Source organism: Pogona vitticeps, chromosome 5 (genome assembly GCF_051106095.1).
Source record: "Pogona vitticeps strain Pit_001003342236 chromosome 5, PviZW2.1, whole genome shotgun sequence".
Taxonomy (NCBI): domain Eukaryota; kingdom Metazoa; phylum Chordata; class Lepidosauria; order Squamata; family Agamidae; genus Pogona; species Pogona vitticeps.
In genome coordinates, this window is record NC_135787.1 from 129,356,509 (window position 1) to 129,380,637 (window position 24,129).

Below are 24,129 nucleotides of genomic sequence, written 5' to 3' on the forward strand. Positions count from 1 at the left end.
CAAACTATGGGTGACAGTGGCCCTTCCTATGCAACAGTTAAACGCTGGTTGCCATTTTTAAAACTGGCCATTTCGGTATTGAAAGTGAGAAACCCAGTGGAAGGCCTGTTTCCGTCTCTGTGCCTGCAAATGTGAAAGCCATCCATGACATGATCATGGAGGACCGCCAAATATCAGCCAAAAGTATTGCTATATGAGAATATCATGTGAGAGAATTGGTGCCATTAGCCACAATGACTTGGAAATGAGAAAGCTGGCAGCAAAGTGGATCCGCAAGCTTTTGACGACTGAACAAAAGAGGAAACGTGTGGAGTCATCGGTGGCTGTTTTGGAACATTTTGCAAGAAATGAGTCAGATTTCCTGGTCAAACTGGTAAACTGGTGATGAGACATGGATCTAATGTTATGATCCTGAGACAAAGGAATGGAAGCACAGTGGTTCCCCCAGGCCAAAGAAGTTCCGAGTGCAAAGGTAGGTGCAGAAGCAAATGGCAACTGTTTTTTGGGATAAGAAGGGAGTTCTGCTGGTGGACTACCTCCAACAGGGTTCAACCATCAATGCAAAATATTACTGTGCTTTATTGATGAAATTGAGACCAAACGTCAAGGAAAAACATCAAGCAAAGCTCTCCAAAGGTGTCATCCTGTTGCATGACAATGCCTTGTCACACACTGCAGGTGAAACAATGGCAACACTGCCTAACGACCAGCTATTTCCAGTGGGATAATGAATTCTTTGAACAGACAGATGAAGTGGCCATGGGGAGCCCCCTCAGCCCAGTTATAGCAAACGTCTACATGGAGCATTTTGAAAAACTTGCCCTGGCTTCGGCACCCCTCACACCCACAGTCTGGCAATTTGGAGCCACGGTGAAGAAAAATTGGAAGAATTTCCCAACCATCTCAGCAGCATCCACCCAAATATACAATTCACCATGGAAAAAGAAATAGAGGACCAACTCCCGTTCTTAGATGTCATGGTCCTACGCAAAACTGACCTCCGACTAGGACACAAGGTCTACAGAAAACCCACCCATACAGACCAGTACCTACACAAAAACTCCAACCACCACCCACAGCAAAAAAGAGGCATAATCAAAACAATGGTAGACCGTGCAAATCAGAACTGTGAAGCTCAGTTTCTCAGCACTGAACTCAACCATCTGAATTGGGCCCTACAGGTAAATGGCTAGTCCAAAAATGAAATCACAAGAGCCATCAAACCAAGAAAACAACACCGAACTGAAGACGAAAAACAGCCACCCACAAATAAACTATTTCTGCTATACATCAAAGGGGTCACGGACCGCATGGGGAAACTTTTGAAAAAACACAATCTACAAACAGTATTCAAGCCCACCACAAAAATACAACAAATGTTACGGTCAGCAAAGGACAGAAGGGACCCCCTCACTACTGCAGGAGTATACCGAATACCTTGCAGTTGTGGCCAGGTATATATTGGAACCACAAAACGAAGCATCCACACCAGAATCAAAGAACATGAGAGACACTACAGACTAAAACAACCAGAAAAATCTTCAGTAGCTGAACATGCCCTAAAACAAACTGGACATGAAATTCTATTTCAAAATACCGAAATACTAGACAACACCAGCAATCATTATGTCAGACTGCAAAGGGAAGCCATTGAAATCCACAAGCATCAGCAGAACTTCAACAAAAAAGAGGAAAGTTTGAAACTCAACAAAACTTGGCTCCCAGCTCTCAAAAATACAGCGTGCAAATGGTCTATGAACTCTACCTAGCCACAAGGACCGGTGATCACTACACACAAAAGACCAACTAATGACACCCATCAACCACAGTGACAGATAATCTCTCCTTCTTATCACAACAATACACCCACAACAAGACACACTAATCACCCATCTACTGAAAAAGACAAAAGCCCATCTCACAGCCATAAATACTCCACTCCCAAGCCAACTACACCAGAGCACAGAGTGCTGTCCTCTGAAGATGCCAGCCACAGAGACTGGCAAAATGTTAGAAAGAACAACCTTCAGAACACGTCCAGAGAGCCCGAAAAACCCACAACAACCAAAACTGACCTTCTTAGGCTTTCTAGTGATCCACCCTAGTCTCCCGACCTTGCTCCTTCTGACTGTTATCTGTTCCCCAAACTCCAAAAACACCTAAAGGGACAACGATTTGGGAGTGTTCTGGAGGCAACTAATGGTGCAAATGAGTGGTTACACTAGCAGTTGGAAGAATTTTATTTGCAGGAACTTAAGAAGCCGCAGGACAGATGTTGCAAGTGCATTGACTTCCTGAGGAATATGTAGAATAGTGTGGCAGTTAAAATTGAGCTAGGAAGTTATAGCTTCCTAGCTCAGTTTTTTTCTGCGAAAAGCTCAATACTTATCAGCACCCCCTCGTAGAAGCCAAGGACTGGGTTTATTTTATTTTATTTTCAACATCAGTCAAGGTAGAAGCAATGGAAGACACAAAATAATATAGCAATTTAAGTGTGGAATAGGACTTGGGAGATCTAGGCTCCAGTCTCTCTGAGACATGAAACTCTGGGTGAGTTTGGCTCACTCCCAAAGTCTGACCACCCTCATATTCTTCTTCCTCTACTTCATTCAATCTTGAAATTTGCCAGTGATATTTTGACACCACTTTATTCTTGTGACTCCTGCTTCTTTCTTCTGCTTGATTAAACACATGGACAATTCTGTCCAATTGAAGATCACATTGTGAATGGAACTGATACCATGATATTTTTGTAATCAGTCAGATTTGGCTGCATAATCTCACTAAGGAAAAACAACAGCTTGAAAATGATGGCTGTGCTTCAGTCATATGTGCAGTCTTGGGAAATCAAGGATCACACATAAAATCGTAGCTCTAGTCAGACAGACCTGGTTTTATGAAGATATTGCCAAGAGCAAACAAAGCCAATTAAGGGTGCCACTACATAGCAACGAGGGAAATGTGAATTAACTTGCATTCTCTCACTGTGAAGTCACACTGGGGAATTTGATCCTCTCCTGTATAAGTGGCCACACAAGCAAAGGAGGAAAAAAAGCTTTCTAATTGCAGTTTCATTAGAAGCACCTGTAGGTGACGCAGTTCAAAGGCATGGCCTTAAGAAGGCTTTCCTTCCTTAACCACTTATTTCTGGATCTTGTGTCTAGTAGGGATCATTAAGCTGTGTTCTGGTGTAGGATAGTTGAGAACAAAAACAAACAAACAAAACCACCCTGATCACCATAATCACCCAATTTCCTGAATAAGACAAAAAGCTGATCCCACATCTACAAATACTCAACTATCCTACAGCAGAACACAGATAAGAGTTCTAACTCTTGTCCTCTGAAGATTCCAGCCACAGAGACTGGCACAACATTAGGAAGAAAAACCTTCGGAACATGGTCAAACAGCCTGAAATACCTACAACAACCATCGGATCCCAGCCGTGAAAGCCTTCGAGAATACAAAGGCATACTACTTATGCCCAGACTCTCTCCTGGAAGGGTTTTCTCCCGCCATCCTCCCCATGAGTTGCATCTCAGAATATTGCCATGTGTCAGGATGTCAGAAAAATAAAATTCCCCATTATTTTACCATTAGCACATATATCTTGCTATACTCTAATAGCTAAGCTTCTATATCATAAGGTCAAACATAAAAAAGCCTCATTCATGAGAAAAGAACTGACCGGAGGAATTCTGCCTACCTGCTACAAGCAGGCTCAGTAATTACTTGCTTAGGAAAAAGGAAGGCCAGGGAGAAAAACAAGTATCTATCTGCTTCATCTGGGAAGGGAGCAGATAAGGAGTAAAAGGAGAAGCAGACCTCAAAACTAAGAGTGCTAAATTGATAACAATGGAACGATCACTTTCATCACTTCCCTGAGAAGAAACTTGACTCTCTGTATACAATGTATTTACAAGGCTGCGAGAAGGCGCCTTGACTAACCCACTGTTTCTATACATATTTGTGCTTCTGACCACCACATATTAATATGTAAAGTTAGTCCAGGGTAGGATTGTGTGCCTGACTCTCATTGATAAAAGACCCTCCTAGTTCTGTTTCTTCAGCTTGTTATGGTTCGTGACCTAGAAAGGTCATGAACCATAACATTCCTTTTCCACTATTGAGATGGCATGATTTGAGCTGATTGAGGCTCCTTCCCTCTCCGTTTCTGCAGATTCTATTATTCTTCAATAAACCCCATATAATATAAAATCCATACTCTTGTGTCGGGTGTGGTATTTTCTCTCTTTCTCCAGGTACCAAAAAGGAGCTGGTTCCTGCCAGAGTGAAACACACCTGTATTTTTACAACAAAATTGGTGAGCCAGCCAGGAGTCAAACCTTGAATCTTCTGATCCATAGTCATATGTGTTGTCTATTGTGCCACTGTGTCTCTACTTGCATATGTGAGGCATTATGGCTGGGTCCGTTTCAGCAGGGAAACCTTTAGTAAGGAACTTCAGGGGTGCCTGCCTGTTTGGATGTACCCATACCAGCCCCACTCTAAAGTAGGAAGAGGGAACCACATATCTGTTTATATACCATAATGGGACCTGCCCTTGCTCACTCCGTTTTGTTTCCCAGCCAGCAGCCTGACAAGTAACTGGATCTTTGTTACATTTAGCACCCCAATTCACCAAAGCTTTAACCAGTAAAATTGTGCCCAGGCTTAATCCTTCACAGAATTTGTCCATGTGGTTTATGCATTCTTCCTTCCTTCACCTTTTGCACTTATCTCCACCAGGGCAGCAGCCACATTATAATTGGTTTAAACAAGACAATCCTTAAACTGGCCTTTGGTTATCATGGCAAGTACAACTGCAGGGCATGTGTGGTGGCTGCACAGAAAGGGTTCAATCCATAGTTCTCAGAGCAAACACTTCCCTTGTCTGTGCATAACCCATTGGAGCACATAACCACAGTCTTTACATATAAAGAAAGCACAAAGGTCTGTAATCACAAAAGCTTATGAGTGCAAGGTGATTCTTTTTGCAGACAATCCAGGTCCAAATTATGATGCAGAAAACATCCCCTTCACAGGTATTTCTGGCTTTAGGCACTCTTTTCTTAAATACTGCTCAAGAGAACAATAGCAGTCTCTGCAGCACCTTTTTACTTACCCTCTAGCTGTCTCTTCTTATACCTGCCAGCTTGCAGATTTTCTGTACTTTCTGCAATCTCCCCATACTTCTGAGGCTTCTGTGATCATGCCACTTGCATTTCTGTTTGAGAAACCTTGATTAAGACCAGAGGTGGGAAAACATATTCCTACTGGAGTACACATTCTCTTGGAAGAAACTTGTCGAGGTATGCTGAGCCAAAATAGGTATAGAGGACTTTAAAAGTGGGTTGAGGCCTGCATATTATGTTGCAAGTTGCTATATGGGAAGGCTACACAAGTCAAAGCATACTAGTGGCTAATTAGCTGTTCATCTGTTGTTTGTAAAAATTTAACATTTGTAAGTCCTTTTAGAAGGTCTTTGTAAGAGTCACCTGATCTGTTTCTTCCCTTAGGGAACTCAGTTGTTGTGTTTATCATAGCAGATGAAATAGCAGCTTGCCAGTGATACTTAAAAACACAGATTTTTTCATCTGCTCTCCATTGGGCATTCTCAGTAGCACACTTTTTTTTCTTGGCAAGCCTGGCCATTATGTTGTATCTGAAGCATCCCATTTCTCTTTGGAGAAACAATTTGGGCCTGATAGGGCAAGCTTCCTGGAGTTTCTTTCTTGTGTTGCTGTGCAGTTCACATCTATGAAGACCATTTCAGGAATTGTGGTAGAGCTGGGTGTGTTTAGTCTTGCGGAGAAAAGACTGAGTAGGCATTGGACTTTTAGATTGCTGGGACTTCAACCCCCAGAATTTACCAGAAATCCCAAACCCAGCCAAAATCTGGAGATTTCAAAGTCCTTACATGAGGAGCCTCATAGTGCAGTGGTTAAACTGCTGTACTGCAGCCAAAACTGAGCTCATGACCCAGGGTTCAATCCCAGGTAGCCGGCTCAAGGTTGACTCAGCCTTCTATCCTTCCGAGGTCAGTAAAATGAGTACCCAGCTTGCTGGGGTGGGGGGCAATGTGTAGCTTGCATAATTAACTTGTAAACCACCCTGAGAGTGCTTGAAGCACTATAGGGTGGTATATAAGCAGCACACTTTGCTTTGCTTACAGGTGTTTTCAGTTACACAAAGTTGGGGAATGGAGGCTTTGTCAGCCACTATGTGCCTGTGAAGAAGAATGAGAAAATGAGTGGTGTTGACTAAGCTTCATGTAAGACACAGGCAATTGAAGGACTGGTCATTTTTTAAGAGGCAGCCTGTATAGAGCCTAATAGGCAGAGACTACAAGTTTCCTAACCCCATGCAGCTCCCACATAATTTAGCCATTGTATCATTTCCTGTTTCTCCCTCATAGGAACATAATGGCTGACAGAGTATCTGTGAGTAACTGAAAACTCCTGCAAGGGCTTTGATTTCTTGGCTAAAGCCCCTGGAATTCTGGTTGGAGGAATTCTTGGTGAATTCTGTATATTGAAGTCTGAAATTCCTGTACCTAAGACTAAGAGATGGTGTGATGCCCATCCTCACATATTTGAAGGGTTGTCATGTGAACAATGGAGCAAGCTTGTTTTATGCAGCTTTTAGGCTAAGATCTGAAGAGATTGAGTTAAATTACAAGAAAGGAGATCTCAACTCAACATAAGGTGGAACTTCCTAACAGTAAGAGCTGTTTGACTATGGAATAAACTGACTCATAGGGTGATAATTCCCCAGCACTGAAGATGTTTAAACAGAGGATAGGTGATCACCTGTCAAGGATGTTTTAGGCAGGGATTACTTGTTTTGGCAGGGGACTGGATGATTCTTGCTGTCCCTATTCTTCTGTGATACATTATATAATTCTGTATTCTTGGTTTGATAAACATTGGTCTCTGGGAAGGAGATCATTAGCATCATAACCGGCCTTGGTGCTGAGTAATGTCAGTATTATTTTGGAGCAGATTCACAGAGTTTAATAGTATGTACATTTGCCAGAAGAACAGAAGGAATATGCCAGTCAAATGGAAAGTAGAGACGTGCTGGAAAACATAGTCGTAAACATGATAGTCCAAGGGAGAGATTTGTGCTACATTAGATTTTAGATACATTTTAGATTGTGTTCATTGAACAAGCTTGATATGTGCAGATTCTGCCATGCGTGGGTATTACTGCACTGCTCTGTGGGCATGGAAGAGAAAAGTACATGTTGGATGGGAAATACAGTGATGTGGGTGATTACTGTATATGTTTGCTACATACATTTGTGCTCCTTGTTGCAATCCTCATTGCTAGAGACAAGTTGCTTTTCTATAATAGAAGCAGATTTTGTAATGTCATCAGCCACCAAAGCTGTAAGTGTGTAATAGTTGGAATTGTAATCTTGAAGCCAGAGAATACAAACATTTTTATATATGAGTAGTGTTCAGCAGCTTTGGAATACATATATATTGTTGCTTCACAGCATGGTAGTCATGACTTCAGAGCAGCCCCCTCCCCCTAATTTTTGGAAGTTTGTTCTCATCAGAGTGTGAAACTTACTAATTACAAATAATAGCTACTTTCAATTAATTCCTTTTTTCCCTTTAACTAAAGTAGGACTATATTGCATTACAGTTGTAACTTCACAAGGCATAATTTTGCTGTTTAATTGTAACTTAGTTATTCATATACAGTACTTATTTAGGTGTAACCTTATCAAATGGTGGAGGAAAAAGACATTATGGTTCAAGTGCTGGCTTGTATCTACCTGGTGGTGCTCTTTTATAGATGTTGAAGTAACAGTGGGGTGGATAGGAAGAAGAAAACGCACATCAATGCTTTTCAGCATTCATATGTTGATACATTTGTGATTTTTAAAAGCAGCACTTCTATTTTTAAGAGGCGGGAAAGTGAAGTTATACTTTTACAAATTGCAAGTATTATAATAACTAATTTAAAAAATATATATAACTGCAACTAAATATTTTTCAAAAGTAACTGTCTTAAGCTTTGCCCCTAACTATGTATTTCTTTTTTTCAAAAGGTTTTTCTCAAGAGTGATCGAGTTGCCAGAATGGTCCACAGTGGAGGGTGCTCAGCAAATGACTTCAGAGATGTTTTTAAGAAGAACATAGAAAAAAGGGTCCGAAGTTTGCCTGAAATAGATGGATTAAGCAAAGAGACTGTCCTGAGTTCTTGGATAGCTAAATTTGATGCCATTTATAGAGGAGAGGAGGACTTGTACAAACAGCCCAATAGAATGGCCTTAAGTGCTGTGTCAGAACTTATTCTGAGCAAAGAACAACTTTATGAAATATTTCAACAGATCCTAGGGATTAAGAAGTTGGAGCACCAACTAATCTACAATGCCTGCCAAGTAAGTAGTTCATTTTAGGTTGATTATACATAGATTATTCCATTCCTTGCTGGCCATTGTTTGCCTGTTTCACTTCATCTTAATGCCACTCTTTATGATATAATTGAGAGTACTTCTAAAGGCAAAACTAAGCATGTTTGTTAAGTGATCCATATCTAAGGGAAATAACATTTAGCCTTCTTTGCTAGACAAGCCATGTAGGAAAAAAAAATGCCTCCCTTGCCAGAGTGTTAGACAGAAAAAAAATACTTTCTGGATTGCCACTGGATTCTGGGAGCTGCGGTCCAAAAAAGTTACTTTTCCAAGCTCTAGTTCTATGGAATGTGCAGAGAACTTGTGGGACAGATGGTTCTTTGTCCTTTTGTTGGGCTTTTAAAGAAAGCACAAAAAAGCACTTTCACTGTTGTTAACAATAAGGAGGTTGCTCCCTTCTCCTCTCTTCCTTTCTCAAATGCCTAACATATGGGAAAAAAGAAGGCATCCATCTTGTCTGTCCTGTAGTTATCTGGCATGGTTACCTTCCTGTAAACCTGGTTTATGCTGGGAATGAAGGCTGCTTCCTTGCTGCTCCCTGAACTTCAGAGTCTCGTCCATCGGTTTCCAAGGAATATTGCAGATCTGGAAGTTAGGAGTACATTTTACACGAAAAGGCAATATAGTAGACAGTTGGAGTGTCAGGTTCACTGCACAACTGCCTGTATCTCAGTGTTTGCCTTGTTATCCCAGTCCATCATTAGTGCTGATCTGTTAAGGGTAAACTGTACCTCTCTATTAGATCTTGTAGTCCTTTGCATTTTCTGTAATATTGAGACACTCACACTGCTGCCTTTTATGTTGCTTGATCTTTTGACCTCCTGTATAAGTATTTTTCCTTCTGTTTGTAATAATGTGACCTGTGCGTATGTATGTATATAGACAGACAAGTGTTCCAGCCATTAAGGAGAATAGTCTGTAAACCTGAAGAAGCTGTCTCAGGCCCTTAATCACGTATGTCACAATTTATTTATTAGACTTTATGTTGTTGCAAAACTCTTTTTCTAAAGTAGCACTGTGAAAGATTCTGAAAGAGGGGTGTATGTGTGGGTCATGAGAGAGAGAGGGAAAAATCTCATCTAGTTAACTGTTTTGCTACTAAAACAGGGAAGTTGGATCCTATTTGTTGTTGTTTAGTCACTAAGTCATGTCTGACTCTTCATGACCCCATGGACCAGAGCATGCTAGGCCCTCCTATCTTCCACTGCCTCCCAGAGTTGGGTCAATTCATGTTGGTAGCTTCGATGACACTGTCCATCCATCTCATCCTCTGTCATCCCCTTCTCCTCTTGCCCTCACAGTTTCCCAACATCAGGGTCTTTTCCAGGGAGTACAGTATTCTCTTCTCGTGAGATGGGCAAAGTATTGGAGCCTCAGCTTAAGGATCTGTCCGTCCAGTGAGCACTCAGGGTTGATTTCCTTCAAAATGGATAGCTTTGTTCTCTTTGCGGTCCAGGTGACTCTCAATAGTCTCCTTCAGCAGCACAATTCAAAAGCATCCATTCTTCAGCGGTCAGCCTTCTTTATGGTCCAGCTCTCACTTCCATACATAGCTACTGGGAAAACCATAGCTTTGACTATGCGGATTTTTGTTGGCAAGGTGATGTCTCTGCTTTTTAAGATGTTGTCTAGGTTTGTCATCGCTTTCCTCCCAAGAAGCAGGAATCTTTTAATTTCGTGGCTGCTGTCCCCATCTGCAGTGATCATGGAGCCCAAGAAATTAAAATTTTTCACTACCTCCATATCTTCCCTTCTATTTGCCAGGAAGTGATGGGACCAGTGGCCATGATTTTAGTTTATTGGATGTTGAGCTTCAGACCATATTTTTGCTTTCTCCTCTTTCACCCTCATTAAGACGTTCTTTAAATCCTCCTCAATTTCTGCCATCAGAGTAGTATCATCTGCATATCTGAGATTCTTGATATTTCTTCCAGAAATCTTAATTCCAGCTTGGGATTCCTCCAGTCCTGCCTTTTGCATGATATATTCTGCATATAACTTAAAAAAACCGGGTGACAATATACAGCCTTGTCGTACTCCTTTCCCAATTTTGAACCAATTAGTTGTTCCATATCGAGTTCTAACTGTTGCTTCCTGTCCCACATATAGATTTCTCGGGAGATAGATAAGGTGGTCAGTTACTCCCATTTCTTTAAGAACTTGCCATAGTTTTCCAATCCTCTGGCCACTGCTGAGTTTTCCAAACTTGCTGACATATTGAGTGTAGCACCTTAACAGTGTCGTCTTTTAAGATTTTAAATATTTCCATTGGAATGTCATCACCTCCATTGGCCTTGTTGTTAGCCATGCTTTCTAAGGCCCACTTGACTTCACTCTCCAGGATGTCTGGCTCACGGTCAGCAACCACACTATCTGGGTTGTCCGGGATATCCAAATCTTTCTGGCATAAATCCTCTGTGTATTCTTGCCACCTCTTCTTGATGTCTTCTGCTTCTGTAAAGTCCCTACCATTTTTGTTCTTTATCATGTCCATCTTTGCACAAAATGTTCCTTTAATATCTCCAATTTTCTTGAACAGATCTCTGGTTTTTCCCTTTCTGTTATTTTCCTCTTTTTCTTTGCATTGTTCATTTAAGAAGGCCCTCTTGTCTCTCCTTGCTATTCTTTGGAAGTCTGCATTCAATTTTCTGTAGCTTTCCCTATCTCTCTTGCATTTTGTTTCTCTTCTCTCTGCTATTTCTAAGGCCTCGTTGGACAGCCACTTTGATTTCTTGCATTTCCTTTTCTTTGGGATGGTTTTTGTTGCTGCCTCCTGTACAATGTTATGAGCCTCAATACATAGTTCTTCAGGCACTCTGTTCACCAAATCAAGTTCCATAATCTGTTCTTCACATCCACTGTGTATTCATAAGGGATTTGGTTTAGATTATACTTGACTAGCCCAGTGGTTTTTCCTACTTTCTTCAGTTTAAGCTTGACTTTTGCTATAAGAAGCTGATGATCAGAGCCACAATCAGCTCCAGGTCTTGTTTTTGCTGACTGTATAGAGCTTCCCCATCTTTGGCTGCAGAGAACATAATCTGATTTCAGTATTGCCCATCTGGTGATATCGATGTGTAGAGTTGCCTCATGTGTTGTTGGAAAAGAGTGTTTGTGATGACCAGCTTGTTCTCTTGACAAAACTCTATTAGCCTTTGCCTTGCTTCATTTTAAACTCCAAGGCCAAACGTATTTGTTGTTCCTTTTATCTCTTGACTCCCTACTTTAGCACCCCAGTCCCCCAAAATGAGAACATCTTTCTTTGGTGTCAGTTCTAGAAGATGTTGTAAGTCTTCATAAAATTGGTCAATTTCAGCCTCTGTAGCATCGGTTGTTGGTGCATAAACTTGGATTACTGTGATGTTGAAAGATCTGCCTTGGATTCGTATTGAAATCATTCTATCATTTTTGAGGTTGTATCCCACTACAGCTTTTCCCACTCTTTTGTTGACTATGAGGACTACTCCTTTTCTTCTATGGGACTCTTGCCCACAATAGTAGATATAATTGTCTGAATTGAATTCGCCCATTCCTGTCCATTTTAGTTCACTGATGCCCAGGATGTCAATGTTTATTCTTGCCATCTCCTGTTTGACCACCTCCAGCTTCCCAAGGTTCATAGATCTTACATTCCAGGTTCCTATGCAGTATTTTTCTTTCCAGCATCAGACTTTCCTTTCACTTCCAGGTGCGTCCGCAGCTGACTGTCCTTTCGGCTTTGGCCCAACCACGTCGTTAGCTCTGGAGCTACTTCTACTTGTCTTCTGCTCTTCCTCAGTAAAATGTTGGACGCCTTCTGACCTGAGGGGCTCATCTTCCAGTGTCATATCTTTTAGCCTTTTGTTTCTGTCCATGGAGTTGTTTTGGCATAGATACTGGAATGGCTTGCCAGTTCCTGCTCCAGGTGGATCGCGTTTAGTCAGAACTCTCCACTATGACCTGTCCGTCTTGGGTGTCCCTGCACGGCATAGCCTATAGCTTCTCTGAATTACTCAAGCCCCTTCGATATGAGAAGGCAGCAGTCCATGAAGGGGTGAATCCTATTAGCAAAGAGGAAATCATTATATTGAGAGATAATGATATGTAACAATTGGTATCTTTTCTGTCTTGATTTGGATAATATTAGTAGTGTTAAACTTGGAAGAGTAAAAATTGCAGTTATTTTACTACAGGAAGCTGATGTAGTTAGTTGGGGGGTCATCGTGAGATGGCTGGGTGATGCTTAAGCACGGAATTTTTTAACAGAATCAGTAGTTTGGTGATTGCCGTCATTAACCGTAGTTCCTAGGAATGTGAGTGGGGAATAAACTGAGGAAGTTTTATTTGTTATACGTATGTACTTGTTTCCCTCCTCTGCTTGTATGCATTTGCCTTAGCCCATCTGAGGCAGTATGCCCAGCTGAGCCATGATCAAAAATACTGGCAAATCAAATGACAGTTTCACTTTTGTCTCCATGACAAGGAATGGAAAAGTTGTGGACTGATTCTTGTCTCTGGTAGGCTGCCATATTGTCCCTTTCACTTGTTTCTGAATTAATTGCTTGTCTCTTCTTGAGTAACTGTTTTTCCATGGGAGGTATGAAATTTCTACTTGAAGAAATTATTAGATGCATACAATTCAACACACAGTTCAAATACAGAGTATTTTTCCCTTTAAACACTGATTCTCTGGAGATCAATGATAAATAGAAGTCACTTTATAAAAAAAGAAATACTTGCACTAAAGAGAACTGTTCTTAATGCTTTCAGACAGTCTTTCTTTCTATGTACTGTATATCTTTTTGACTTCTGCAACCTACCTTCATGTGACCCAGTCTAATTATTTTGTTTCAATTTGAATTCAGGACTTTGTGCATTATAACCTTTTTCTGTATCTTCTCTAATAAAACATTGTTTGCCATCTTTGGACATTTTAATAGCCATCTACATATCGCTATGGAAACGCCTCATGATGAAATTTGTGCAGTTACCTAGGATAAGTTGTAGAATACAGCTTGTTGTGAGTGAGATAAGAATGTCTGATTCGATTTTTGTTTAGCTTTCTACATGCTAAAAAGACTGTATATTTAGGGGAGGAGCTGAGATAGCTATAGTCTGTGAATCTCTAAATGTTTTCAGAATGGTTCTTACTGGGCATTTATCAAATCTGATTTTTATCCAGATGTATTGCCTCAACAGGTATTATTCTGAGTTAATTATCTTTGACTTGGAAATGAAGGCAAATAAAAAGGAAGACTCTAAAACAGGAAGGTTTTTTAATCCCTTTCTCTCCCCACAACCACCTGAGTCCCAGCACCATTCAGCTCTCTGATGAGAGGGCAGGGGAACAAAGCAGTATGAGTATTGGGAAAGGTAGACAGAGTAGGCTAGCTAAAAAGCAGGTAGTTCTCTGATAGGCAAAGCTGCCATGAATACAAGAAGAATATGCACTGACTGAAGAAAAAAAAAAGAATGAAGCAACAGCAATGGAAGAAGATGTGTTATAATGGAGGCCCAGCAATATGAAGCCAAGTCTGCGATGCATTATTAGATGTTACTCTGGCATTTGGATTGCATTTGCCAACTAATTCTCCAAATTGCATTTGCCAACTAATTCTTCCACCCTCCAAATCACATTTTTCCCCTCCATTATTTGCAATCTGTGGTTGCAAACAGGATACTGGCCACTGTCAGATCTGACCCAGAGTAACTGTTGTTATGTGCTGCAGTCAGACATAGAAAGAAAGAATAATCAGACCAAGATCATTAGCTGGCAGTCTAAAATAGCATTTTTATATTTCACTTGATTGCACAAATAAACTGATATAATACCTAATGACTACACTACATTTTACAAAATCAGCTCAGCATATTAAAGGTCTTGTCAGCATCAAAGCCAAGGCCAGTTTAAGGTACTATGGTTCTGTGTTAGTATTCAGCTCTATCAGCACTTTATGTTTGTAAAAGATACCTGAATCTATTTATTTTAAAATACATTTCTGTTCGGGTGGTTTGATTGGTTCCTTGGTTCATCTGAGAGAGACAAAGATCATTCCCATTATTTTTGAGCAAGAAAATGGCCCTAACTTCCTGGACAATGACTTCCCACTAGACATGGGTGCTTCGTATTTGTATCCAGGGGAAATGAATTTGTAGTGTGGAACCACAGGTGTTATAGGGGTCCAATTCCTTCCCCCAAGAACCAGCCCAGTTCACTCACTGGGCTCCATGCAGCATGTGTGTCATTGTTGTCATGCCAATTGTGGAAGTAGCCTGGCCAGCACTTTCCCCACAGCCGATTACTCAAGTGAGGAGGCGGGATGATGAGTCTCCCCGCTCAGCTGCTGAGCAGTCAGCTGTAGGGAGAGGTGGGGATGCATTGGGCAGGCTACTTCCACAATTGGCACGACAACGATGATGACGGGCACACACTCCACACGGAGCCCAGCAAGTGGACCAGGCTGGTTCTGGGGGGAGGGAATGGACCTCCATGTCACCTGTAGTGCTGTATTTCATATTCGTATCCCCTGGATACAAATATGAAGCTCCCATGCCTACCTTCCACCTTTGGCAGTGAAGGCATTTCTAAGGTGGTGTAATGGAACAAACCTAACCCTTTGACATGCCAAAAGTTGTAGAATCATTCCTCTGCCTCAAGCATTTGTTGTTCCCTACCTTGGGCATGGAGGAGATTCAGCTAGCAGGCCTTCTAGGTTTGTTTTTTTTCCAAGACATATTTCTTCCTCTTGTTCAGTTTCATTTTCAGAGCTTTATGTACATCAGTACAAATATGAGCCAAACCTGGTGCTGATTATATCCCATTCCAGTAGACTTGTTCAAGGCCAACCTGAACTGGTGGACACCAGTCCTGGCCCCCCTATTTTCCTGGATTAATTATACCATGTGTATTCCAGAAGACTGGGCATTAGCCATTATACAGTAGTACCAATATTTAAAAGAGGCAATAATTACTGTCCAATAAGCCTACTTAGTACAATCAGTAAGTTCTATGCAAGATATCTACTGGGGAGGCTTTCGGACTGGCTTCAAGCAGAAAGTATATTGACGGATGTGCAGGCAGGATTTAGGCCAGGAAAGTCTACCTTGGAGCAGGGTTTTATCCTACAACGTCTAGCTCATAAATACTCCTTCACCCCCAAGGAGGCACCTTGTATGCAGCCTTTATTGATTTTAAATCCACCTTCGATGTTATTCCAAGAAATAAACTTTGGGCCAAATTTGAATCTACCAACATAGACAGACGACTGCTTCTGATAATGAGATGAATATTTTAAAATTCCCACCTGAGAGTCCTCTGTAATCCATCTGGAGTTCTTTCCAATCCAATCCCAGTTTTCAATTGGGTCAAACAGGGTTGTATACTGGCTGCCACCCTGTTTAACTTCTATATTAATAACATAGTTGAAGATTGATCTAAGCCTGAATTTCACCCCCCCCCCCATGCACTCATGTCATATATCAATGCTGCTTTATGCAGACGATGCAGTCCTACTCTCATTAACATGTGTGGGACTGAGAAGACTCTTGAGGGGGATTTCTTCCTACTGGAATCAAGAGCAGTTAGTAATTTATTACCAGAAGACCAAAGTTCTTGTGGTCAGTAGCAGAAGAGTGAAGCACAATTGGGCTATCAGTGGTCATCTCATAGAGCAGGTTTCCAGCTACAAATACTTGGGTATAATCTTTCATGCCTTGGGTTCCTAGGCCCCCCACATAAAGCACGCAGCACTAAATGCTCATAAAAGTGCGGTGGCATTAACAAGATATTTTTCACATCAAAGGGGGTCAACATATCTCCTCAGCCGTTCAGGTTTTCAAGGCTAAAGTTGTTGCTCAAATGTTCTCAAATTGTTTGCTTTATCTGACCTACGTCATCTTGAGGTAGTTCAAACCAAATTTTTGAGATCTATTCTGACTGTACCCCCCTGTACACTTAATGTATCCCTTTGTTTGGAGGCTGGCCTAATTGTCATAAGAGCAAGCGCCAAAGTCCATATGTTTAATTATTGACTAAAGCTTCTCTTCTCTTCAGAAGGCTTGGCACAGATGTCACTTTTTGACTCCTTTCAATCAGAATGGAAACTACAACTTACAAAAGAAATAAGGTGAATGGGTTTTTCCACCAACGTTCTTTTGGCGATGGGGCATGTTGGTGCTAAACAGCACTCAAACAAAGAACCTGGGGCATAGAACTTCAAGAGCATATAAGCCAGTCAGGCAAATACAGTGTTGTTATTAATAATGCCTTTACAATATCTGCATATTTGACAAGCACAGTGTCAAAGACCAGAAGAGCCTTCACATTAGTGAGACTTAACATTTTACCCTCTAAGCTCATGGAGGGAAGATTTCAACATACAGTATACAGTGGTGCCTCGCATAGCGAGGTTAATCCGTTCCGGATTAACCTTCGCTATGCGAAAACATCGCTGTACAGATCAAAAAAAGCCATTCCAAATTGGCAGAAAACTCACCGTACAGCGATGTTTTCCGGGTCCGGCAGCCATTTTCGCGCCCTCAGTAAGCGAGGGGAGGGCGCAAAAACGCTGCGCGCGGCCATTTCGGCCGCAGCGAGACCATGGATCAGCTGTTCAGCGGCTTCAAAATGGCCGCCGGAACAGCCGGAAGGGCCGGGCACAGGGTTTTCGCGCCCTTGGTAAGCGAGGGGAGGGCGCGAAAACGCTGTGCGCAGCCATTTCGGCTGTTCCGGCAGCGTTTTTGCGTCCTCCCCTTGCTTACCAAGGGCGCGAAAATGCTGCTTCCGGCCCTTTCGGCTGTTCCGGCGGCCATTTTGGACCCGCTGAACAGCTGATCCGCGGGTCGCAAAGCGAAGGTCGGTAAGCGAAACGCTTACCGATCTTCGCTATGCGAATTTCGCCCATTGGGGCCGACGCGATGCCTTCGCATTAGCGATCCCGGAAAAGGGATTGCTATGCGAATTCATCACTACGGGGCGCTCATTAAGCGAGGCACCACTGTACCTGTCTCAAATTGCCTCTGTCCATGTAATGATGGACAAGTGGAAACTGTAGGTCAAGTCTTACTGTACTGTCTTTTCTATAGAGATCTACACACCGACATCCTGAGCCCAATCATTCTTAGATATTCAGGGAGACCTGATGAATTTTACATCAAGCTACTTCTTTCCGATTAAGACTCCCGTATTACACGCTCTGCAGCAAAATTTTGTGCATCAGCAATGGAACAGCGCTCCCTTATAGTCTCCTGAGTTCACAGATTGACTGGTTTTAGCATGAGGATGATTTATTGTCGGTTGTAGAGAAATGTTGTGGTCCCAACCAAAGGGAGGAAATGTTTGCAAATGTTTACGAATATGTAGGAAGGACTCCCTATAATCCAAAGACCCTGTCCAAACCAGTTTGCCCTAGACAATCCAGTAGTTCAAAGGATAGCTATAAAAATGCTGTATTTGATTCTCCCCATATTTTACAACCAGTACACTATTTACACTTGTACACTTTTTAAATTACATTTTGTATATTTTAACCATATAATATGTTTTATGAACTGGCTGTACACTTTTTAATTGCATTTTGTATATTTTAACCACACAATATGTTTTATGAACTGGCTGTAAATTTTCAAACTGCATTTTGTTTATTTTAGCCACATAATATGTTTTATGAATTGGTTGTATATTTTTAAACTGCATTTTGTATACGGTATTTTAATCATAAATATGTTTTATGAGCTGGTCATCTGACTGTAATAAATAGATTAAATTAAATATGAGCCAAATGTTTTTGTTTGAATCGTAGGATTGTTTAATTAGGATACCTATTTATAAGTAATTCTCCTAGTAAACATTCATTTCAATGTGTTCATTTATTTACAGTTGAAATGCCTGCACTTGGATAGCTCAGTGGATTAAGTATTTGACTGCAGAGCCTGAGGTTAGGGGTTTGATTCCTCACTATGCTTCCTATTTCTTCATGAAATAAGAGTTTCATGAAAAGAAGGTACACATTACTGGTGTTAATCATTATTCCATATCGATTATATTTTCAGATGGAGCATATGTTAGTTCAAAATATTGCAGGTTCCTTTTTAAAGGGACACATAAGAGGGGGGGAAAGCCAAGGAAACTGAATGCAGATTCTTTATTAAGTCAAATGCAATCTCCTAGTAAATATTCATATAGAAGCACTGCTGAAGTCAGGACATCCATACAATGAAATTATAGTATGTTGCAAATGCCTCCGGTGAGAGCACTTGGTCTTCACTGACCTTATGCATGGAGAAACCTCTCTTAACTGTTGTTGAAAACTTGCATGACAAGGAGCTTCATGGCTTTCAAAGCACCAAAGACAGGTGGCTTGCTTTTAAGATGCCAGAGGTATCAATTTAACTTCCCTTTATCTTGCAGTTATATATGTTCCAAGCTAAGACAGCTTTCCTTGATTTTATACTACATTTGAGTTGTCAAGGATAATGCCCCCCCCTCCTTGAGTCAAAGAGATTCAATATCCCTTAATGCAGCCTGGGTACCTGTTTGTACTCTTTAACCAATTTTTGGGTTTCTGTGTGGGATTATATCAGATTTGACTTTTCTTCTATGTCTTTTTTGGGGGGGGGATTGTTCCAACGTGAACCAAATAAATGAACATTTGCAACTGCAACATTTTATGAGAGAAGAGTTGCATTTTCCGACAGAATTTCAAGGGTGCCAATATTTTTGGCCATGACTGTATGCTCTGTGGCTTTGCAACTATGGTCTAATCAGAAAGATATATGGTACAAAGCCCTCCCAAAGAATTTGAGAAGATAATCTTTTTGCTTTCTATATAAAACCAAAATTCTTGATTATGTGAATCATGAGAAGCTATGGTTTGTTCTGAAAGAAGTGGGTGTGCCTCAGCATTTGATCCTGATGTATGACCTTTACTTTAATTGAGAAATTAGCATTAGAGCAGAATATGGAGAAACAGAACAGTTTCCTATAAGCAAATGTGTTAGACAAGGGTATATTTTATCTCTGTCAGTTAAATCTGTTTACAGACCATCTCATAAACTGGACTAGATTCAGATGAAGGGGAATTGAAAATAGATGGAAGAAATATCAGTCATCTAAAATATGCAGATGATACCATATTACTGGCAGAAAGCAGCAGTGTCTTGAAAAAAACTGCTGATAAAAGTGGAAGAAGAAAGTGCAAAAGCAGGACTGCAGTCAAATATTAAGAAGCTAGTGATTATGTCCACAGACATACATAAATTCAGTGTTTACAATGAAGAAATTAGAATTGTTAAAGATTTTATATACCTCAGTTCAGTTACCAGACAGACTGCAGTCAAGAAATCAAAGGAAGACAGAGACTTGGAAAAGCAGCTGTGAAGGAACTATAAATGGTTGTGAAGCACAAGGATGTATAATTTGTGACTCAAGAGGAGATCATCTACACTGTAATGTTCCCAGCTACTATGTATGGATATGAAAGCTATAGATTGAAGAAAACTGGCAGGAGCAATATTGATTTGTTAGCAATAAGTGTTAGAGGAGAGCTTTGTGGCTGCTACCGACTACCAGGATGCAAGAACTGAGCAAGGCTGTTTATGAGAGGACCTTTTGGTGGTCACTGATTCATAACATGGAAGTGACTTGGTGACACATAAAAACAAACAACATTTCTTTGTCTTAATTTGCCACAAGGTGTAGCATCACTCTTGCACTGATATGCTAGATTCCTGTATTCATCAAGCTCCACAAGCTGCCATTTGAAGTGGTGCAGTCAAGAATTCAAAGATGCATAATGTGCATAGCAGCTCTAAGACAACTAGATCTTTCTAGTATGGATATTGAAACTTAACACAGTATTTTCTGTCTTATTCTATTGGCTCTGTCTTTATTTGTATGTCTGAAAATTGCAGATAGTTGATGGCTTGGGGTACTTAAATGAGCTAAGTACTAGCAGCAGCTACACTTTCAAGACTTGTAGCTGTTTGTTTGTATCATTGGTGCCCATAGATTGTGGTGTAGATCTTTACAATGTGCTGATTGTATATTTTGTGACTTTGTCTGATGGTATGCAGTAAAGTCCATTGTAAAGCTCTTTTATACAGGAATGGATATTCATTAAAAGCTTTCTCTAAGCTGAAGTATATCATTGGAGAAAATAACTCGCTGGTTTTATGAGAAGATCATCCGTGTTCATTTTGAGCAGAAATTATCCATCCTGTTTTCCATTATTTGGGATTTTAGGAGATTAGGATATATTAGATTCATTGCTATGGTTGGTTTAATTAAATTCTGAAAGCTATGTGCTGTAGCATTGGCAAGGTCTGAATAGAACAGGCTAGTGTAATGATTCTTTTTTCTTTTTTTCTTTTTTTTTAGAACAAGGCATATTCTCCTGTTTGTATACTTCAGTTGAGTAAAGGCATTTAATAAATTACAGGCAATGTTTGAAGATAAGGCAGTTCAGGTTGAATTTCTAAAAAGTCCACTGTCGAAATCTCAGGAAGTAAATGTTGGGCTAGATCTCCTATTGCTGTGTTGTCTTTCACTATAGACTGGTTTGAATAATTGTACTAAGTCCCAGTTGAGTTTGGCTGCTGCCCTACCTGTGTGCTGTTCTCCATGGGTAGCTGAAATGAGTTCAGAAGGTTTGGTTTCTATCTTTGATTTATCACAGATTAATATACCAGGCAAACTGGCACAATCTGTAGCTAATCTAAAATTGAAACAGAAGCTTCCAGCCTCTTTGAGGTTATACTAGAACATCGGTTACCAACCTTGGGTCCCCAGATGTACTTGGTTACAACTCCTAGAAATCCTGGCCAGCACAGCTAGTGCTGAAGGCTTCTAGGAGTTTAGTCCAGGAACATTTGGGGCCCCAAGGTTGGGAACCATAACCTTAAACTGTAGTGTACCATTATATCTGAACTCAGTGTTTTAATTGTCCATAACAGTTTCTCCCACAATGAGAGTGCATTCAAACAAATGGTTTACCTTGTGATATTGCTTTGTTGCTAATGATAATGCTAGTATGAAAGACAAAAATAGCAAAACTTGCACATAGATTTCCATTCACCTGAAACTGATGCTAAAGGATAGTCTGAACTGGGAGGACAAAATATGTATTGCTATTGCATAGATGGTACCTTACTCCTTAACACAACTTGGTACATTTCCACTTCAATAATTTCTAAGAAGAAACTGTTAGAGAAAACAAATCCAAAAATATTTAATGCTCTTTGTAATATTTATTTTCCATTTCATACAGTAAATCTACAAAAGAAGTTAAACTACAAAATGGATAAATATAGATAACAGGAGACATAGCCAAAGTAATAGGACTGGAGAGAGTAGGGAGGAAGGGCAAGCTGATAAATTTCTACAGACGAATTCCAGTATTGTGTATACTGTACTCACATTTCAGAAATTTTGTTAACTTAATTCTTGCCACAACGTTTAATTCTTACTGTTTTCTACAGAAGATCAAGAAAAAGGCTTACCAAGAGCTGTTGAGCACATAGTTCAGGCCTAGAAAACTTCTGTTTCTAGTGCCTGAATATGCTACATATTATTTGTTTGGCTTCATGAAATTTTTCAGTGATTATGAACAAGAACTTGGATAAGTGTTGCAATGGTTTATATGCACTGGGTTTGGAACTGTTAAGCTGTACGTAAGACAATAGGAGTAAATCAACACTGTGCCAAGTTTTCCATTTCAGGAGAGCTTTTCTAAAGGTTAAAAGAAAGGACAATTATTGTTGCTGTTTTTGTTTTCTTTTGTAAAAAGCCATTAGTGCTTGGTGGAGTTTTAAAACATCTTATATATATATTTACAACTATTGGGAACTGCACGTCTGGAAACATATTAATGCATCTGCTGTGAAGTCACACCTGGGTTTCCCTGAGTTAATTTACTTCTGCCGACTATACAGCAGTGACAGGGGAGGAAGTTGGCACTCAGAAGCCTTGTTTATAGCTTGTTCAAGTAACTCCACTGGGCAAAATCTTGTTCCTTAATGTAATAAATTGCACTATACCCATTGACTCAATATAACCATCTCTTCCATAGGTTCCATTGATTTACATGAGCCTACTCTAACTGTGACTAATTATAGCTTAGTAACTTTCAGCTAAGAGTTGGATGATTTGAATCAATGGAACTTATGGAAGAATTGACACATCAAGTCCCCATTGATTCAATGGGACTAGTCTAGTCTGATTTACTATGCTAAATATCCCGCACCCCCAGTGTCCCCTGTATGTTTTCCCACTCACAGGTTCACCTTCGGGCACAACTTGTTCTTTTCACCCTTTTTCGCTGCCACCAGAGGATATTACCCTCACTGTACCAATTATGACTCTCAGACTATTGCTGCCAAATATAACAAGGTTTATTTATGGCCTGGTAGGTTCTTTCCTACTACTAATCACATAAGGAAAATCATGGATGTTCTTTTATTACTCATTCAATAAACATGGATATAATTACATGTATGCTTGTTGGAATTCATTCACTTTAATCAAGGTCTCAATATATTCTGGCTATGTATCTCTTATTACTTTTAACTCTTTAATATTCTCCAGCACACCAACTTTCCAATCTCTTGTCTAAACACTTCACAATCTTCTCCCTAACTGATTCTCTGTCTCACCCATTTCTCTTGACTCCGCCCCTCCTGTCCTGTCATAGCCTCATGCACTAGAGCTCTACAATGACTGACAGGAGTGACATGTGGGCTGTCTGCTACACTAAGCAACAGGATTTTGACCACTGAGACTGGTATAGAGACTCAGTAAAATAAACAGTGAATGTAACGATGAAGGGTGTAATTCTATAGTAAGAGGATTTGGAAACGTCTATTGAAGGGTACTAGTAGGCTGCAGTAAAGAGGAAAAAACCCAGTCTACAGTCTTGTCAGTAACTGCCAGTAGGTCTTTTGCCTGCTTCGGTTAGACAACTAAAAAGAGAACAAGAAAGGAAGATAGCTGATTTACTGTGTTTTTCTGGTCTGAAGCACAGCAGTTGTGCCACACTGGTGTGCTTCCCTCACAGAACTGTCCACACATGAAGTCCAGTGCTCTCCTTTCCTTTGCCTTCTCTCAACCCTGAGATTTTGTTTTGAAGATGATGTTTGCTTTGCAGATAATCCTAGGGAAAGTTTCAGGCATGTTTGAGATGGTTTAACTCAATAAAGGAGACCATGGACTTGAGTTTGTAAGATCTAAACAAGGGTGTTAATAATTGGACATTTTGAAGATTCCCTCATTCACAGCATTGCCCTGGCCTGGAGGTGACTTCATGGCACATAACATCAGTGATATTTTGCAGCATTTTTTGGGGTCACACTGTCTGGTCTTCTTTTACTGTGGCTTGATGCCCCCCATTGCTGCTCTGAACCAACTCAGACCCAGCTGTGGTCAGTCCAAGTTGGTTCTGTCTGATTTGGAATTTGGCTAAACCATCCCTAATGCTGATGTTCTGTAGTTTTCATAGTTTATATTTGCATGCCTTGAACCTCATGCCTTTGCTATTTTATGTACCATTGTCAACTGAATGAGTTTCACAAGATTATGTTTCCTGTTGTTTTATATGAGAGGTGCAGTTAAACTTTTTTACTCCAGGGATGGAATTCTGATTTGATCATGACAATGTCAGATATTTCATACTTCATTGTACTTCACTATTAATTTTCTGATATATTCCCTCTTGCCCCTTTTTAAT

General features: G+C 40.5%; 1 protein-coding gene across 13 annotated transcripts in view; it reads left to right on the forward strand.

Annotated features, from left to right (window-relative positions):
- The window catches only part of CADPS2 (calcium dependent secretion activator 2), a 371,478-nt gene that overhangs the window by 100,318 nt on the left and 247,031 nt on the right, over positions 1–24,129 (forward strand). For all 13 annotated transcript variants that reach the window (XR_012087419.2, XR_012087420.2, XR_012087421.2 and 10 more), the window contains exon 3: positions 8,066–8,398. Coding sequence is in view for 10 of the 13 variants with exons in the window: in XM_020803108.3 (XP_020658767.3) it covers positions 8,066–8,398 (333 nt within the window). In the remaining 3 variants the exon portion in view is untranslated. The remainder of the gene's footprint in view (positions 1–8,065; positions 8,399–24,129) is intronic.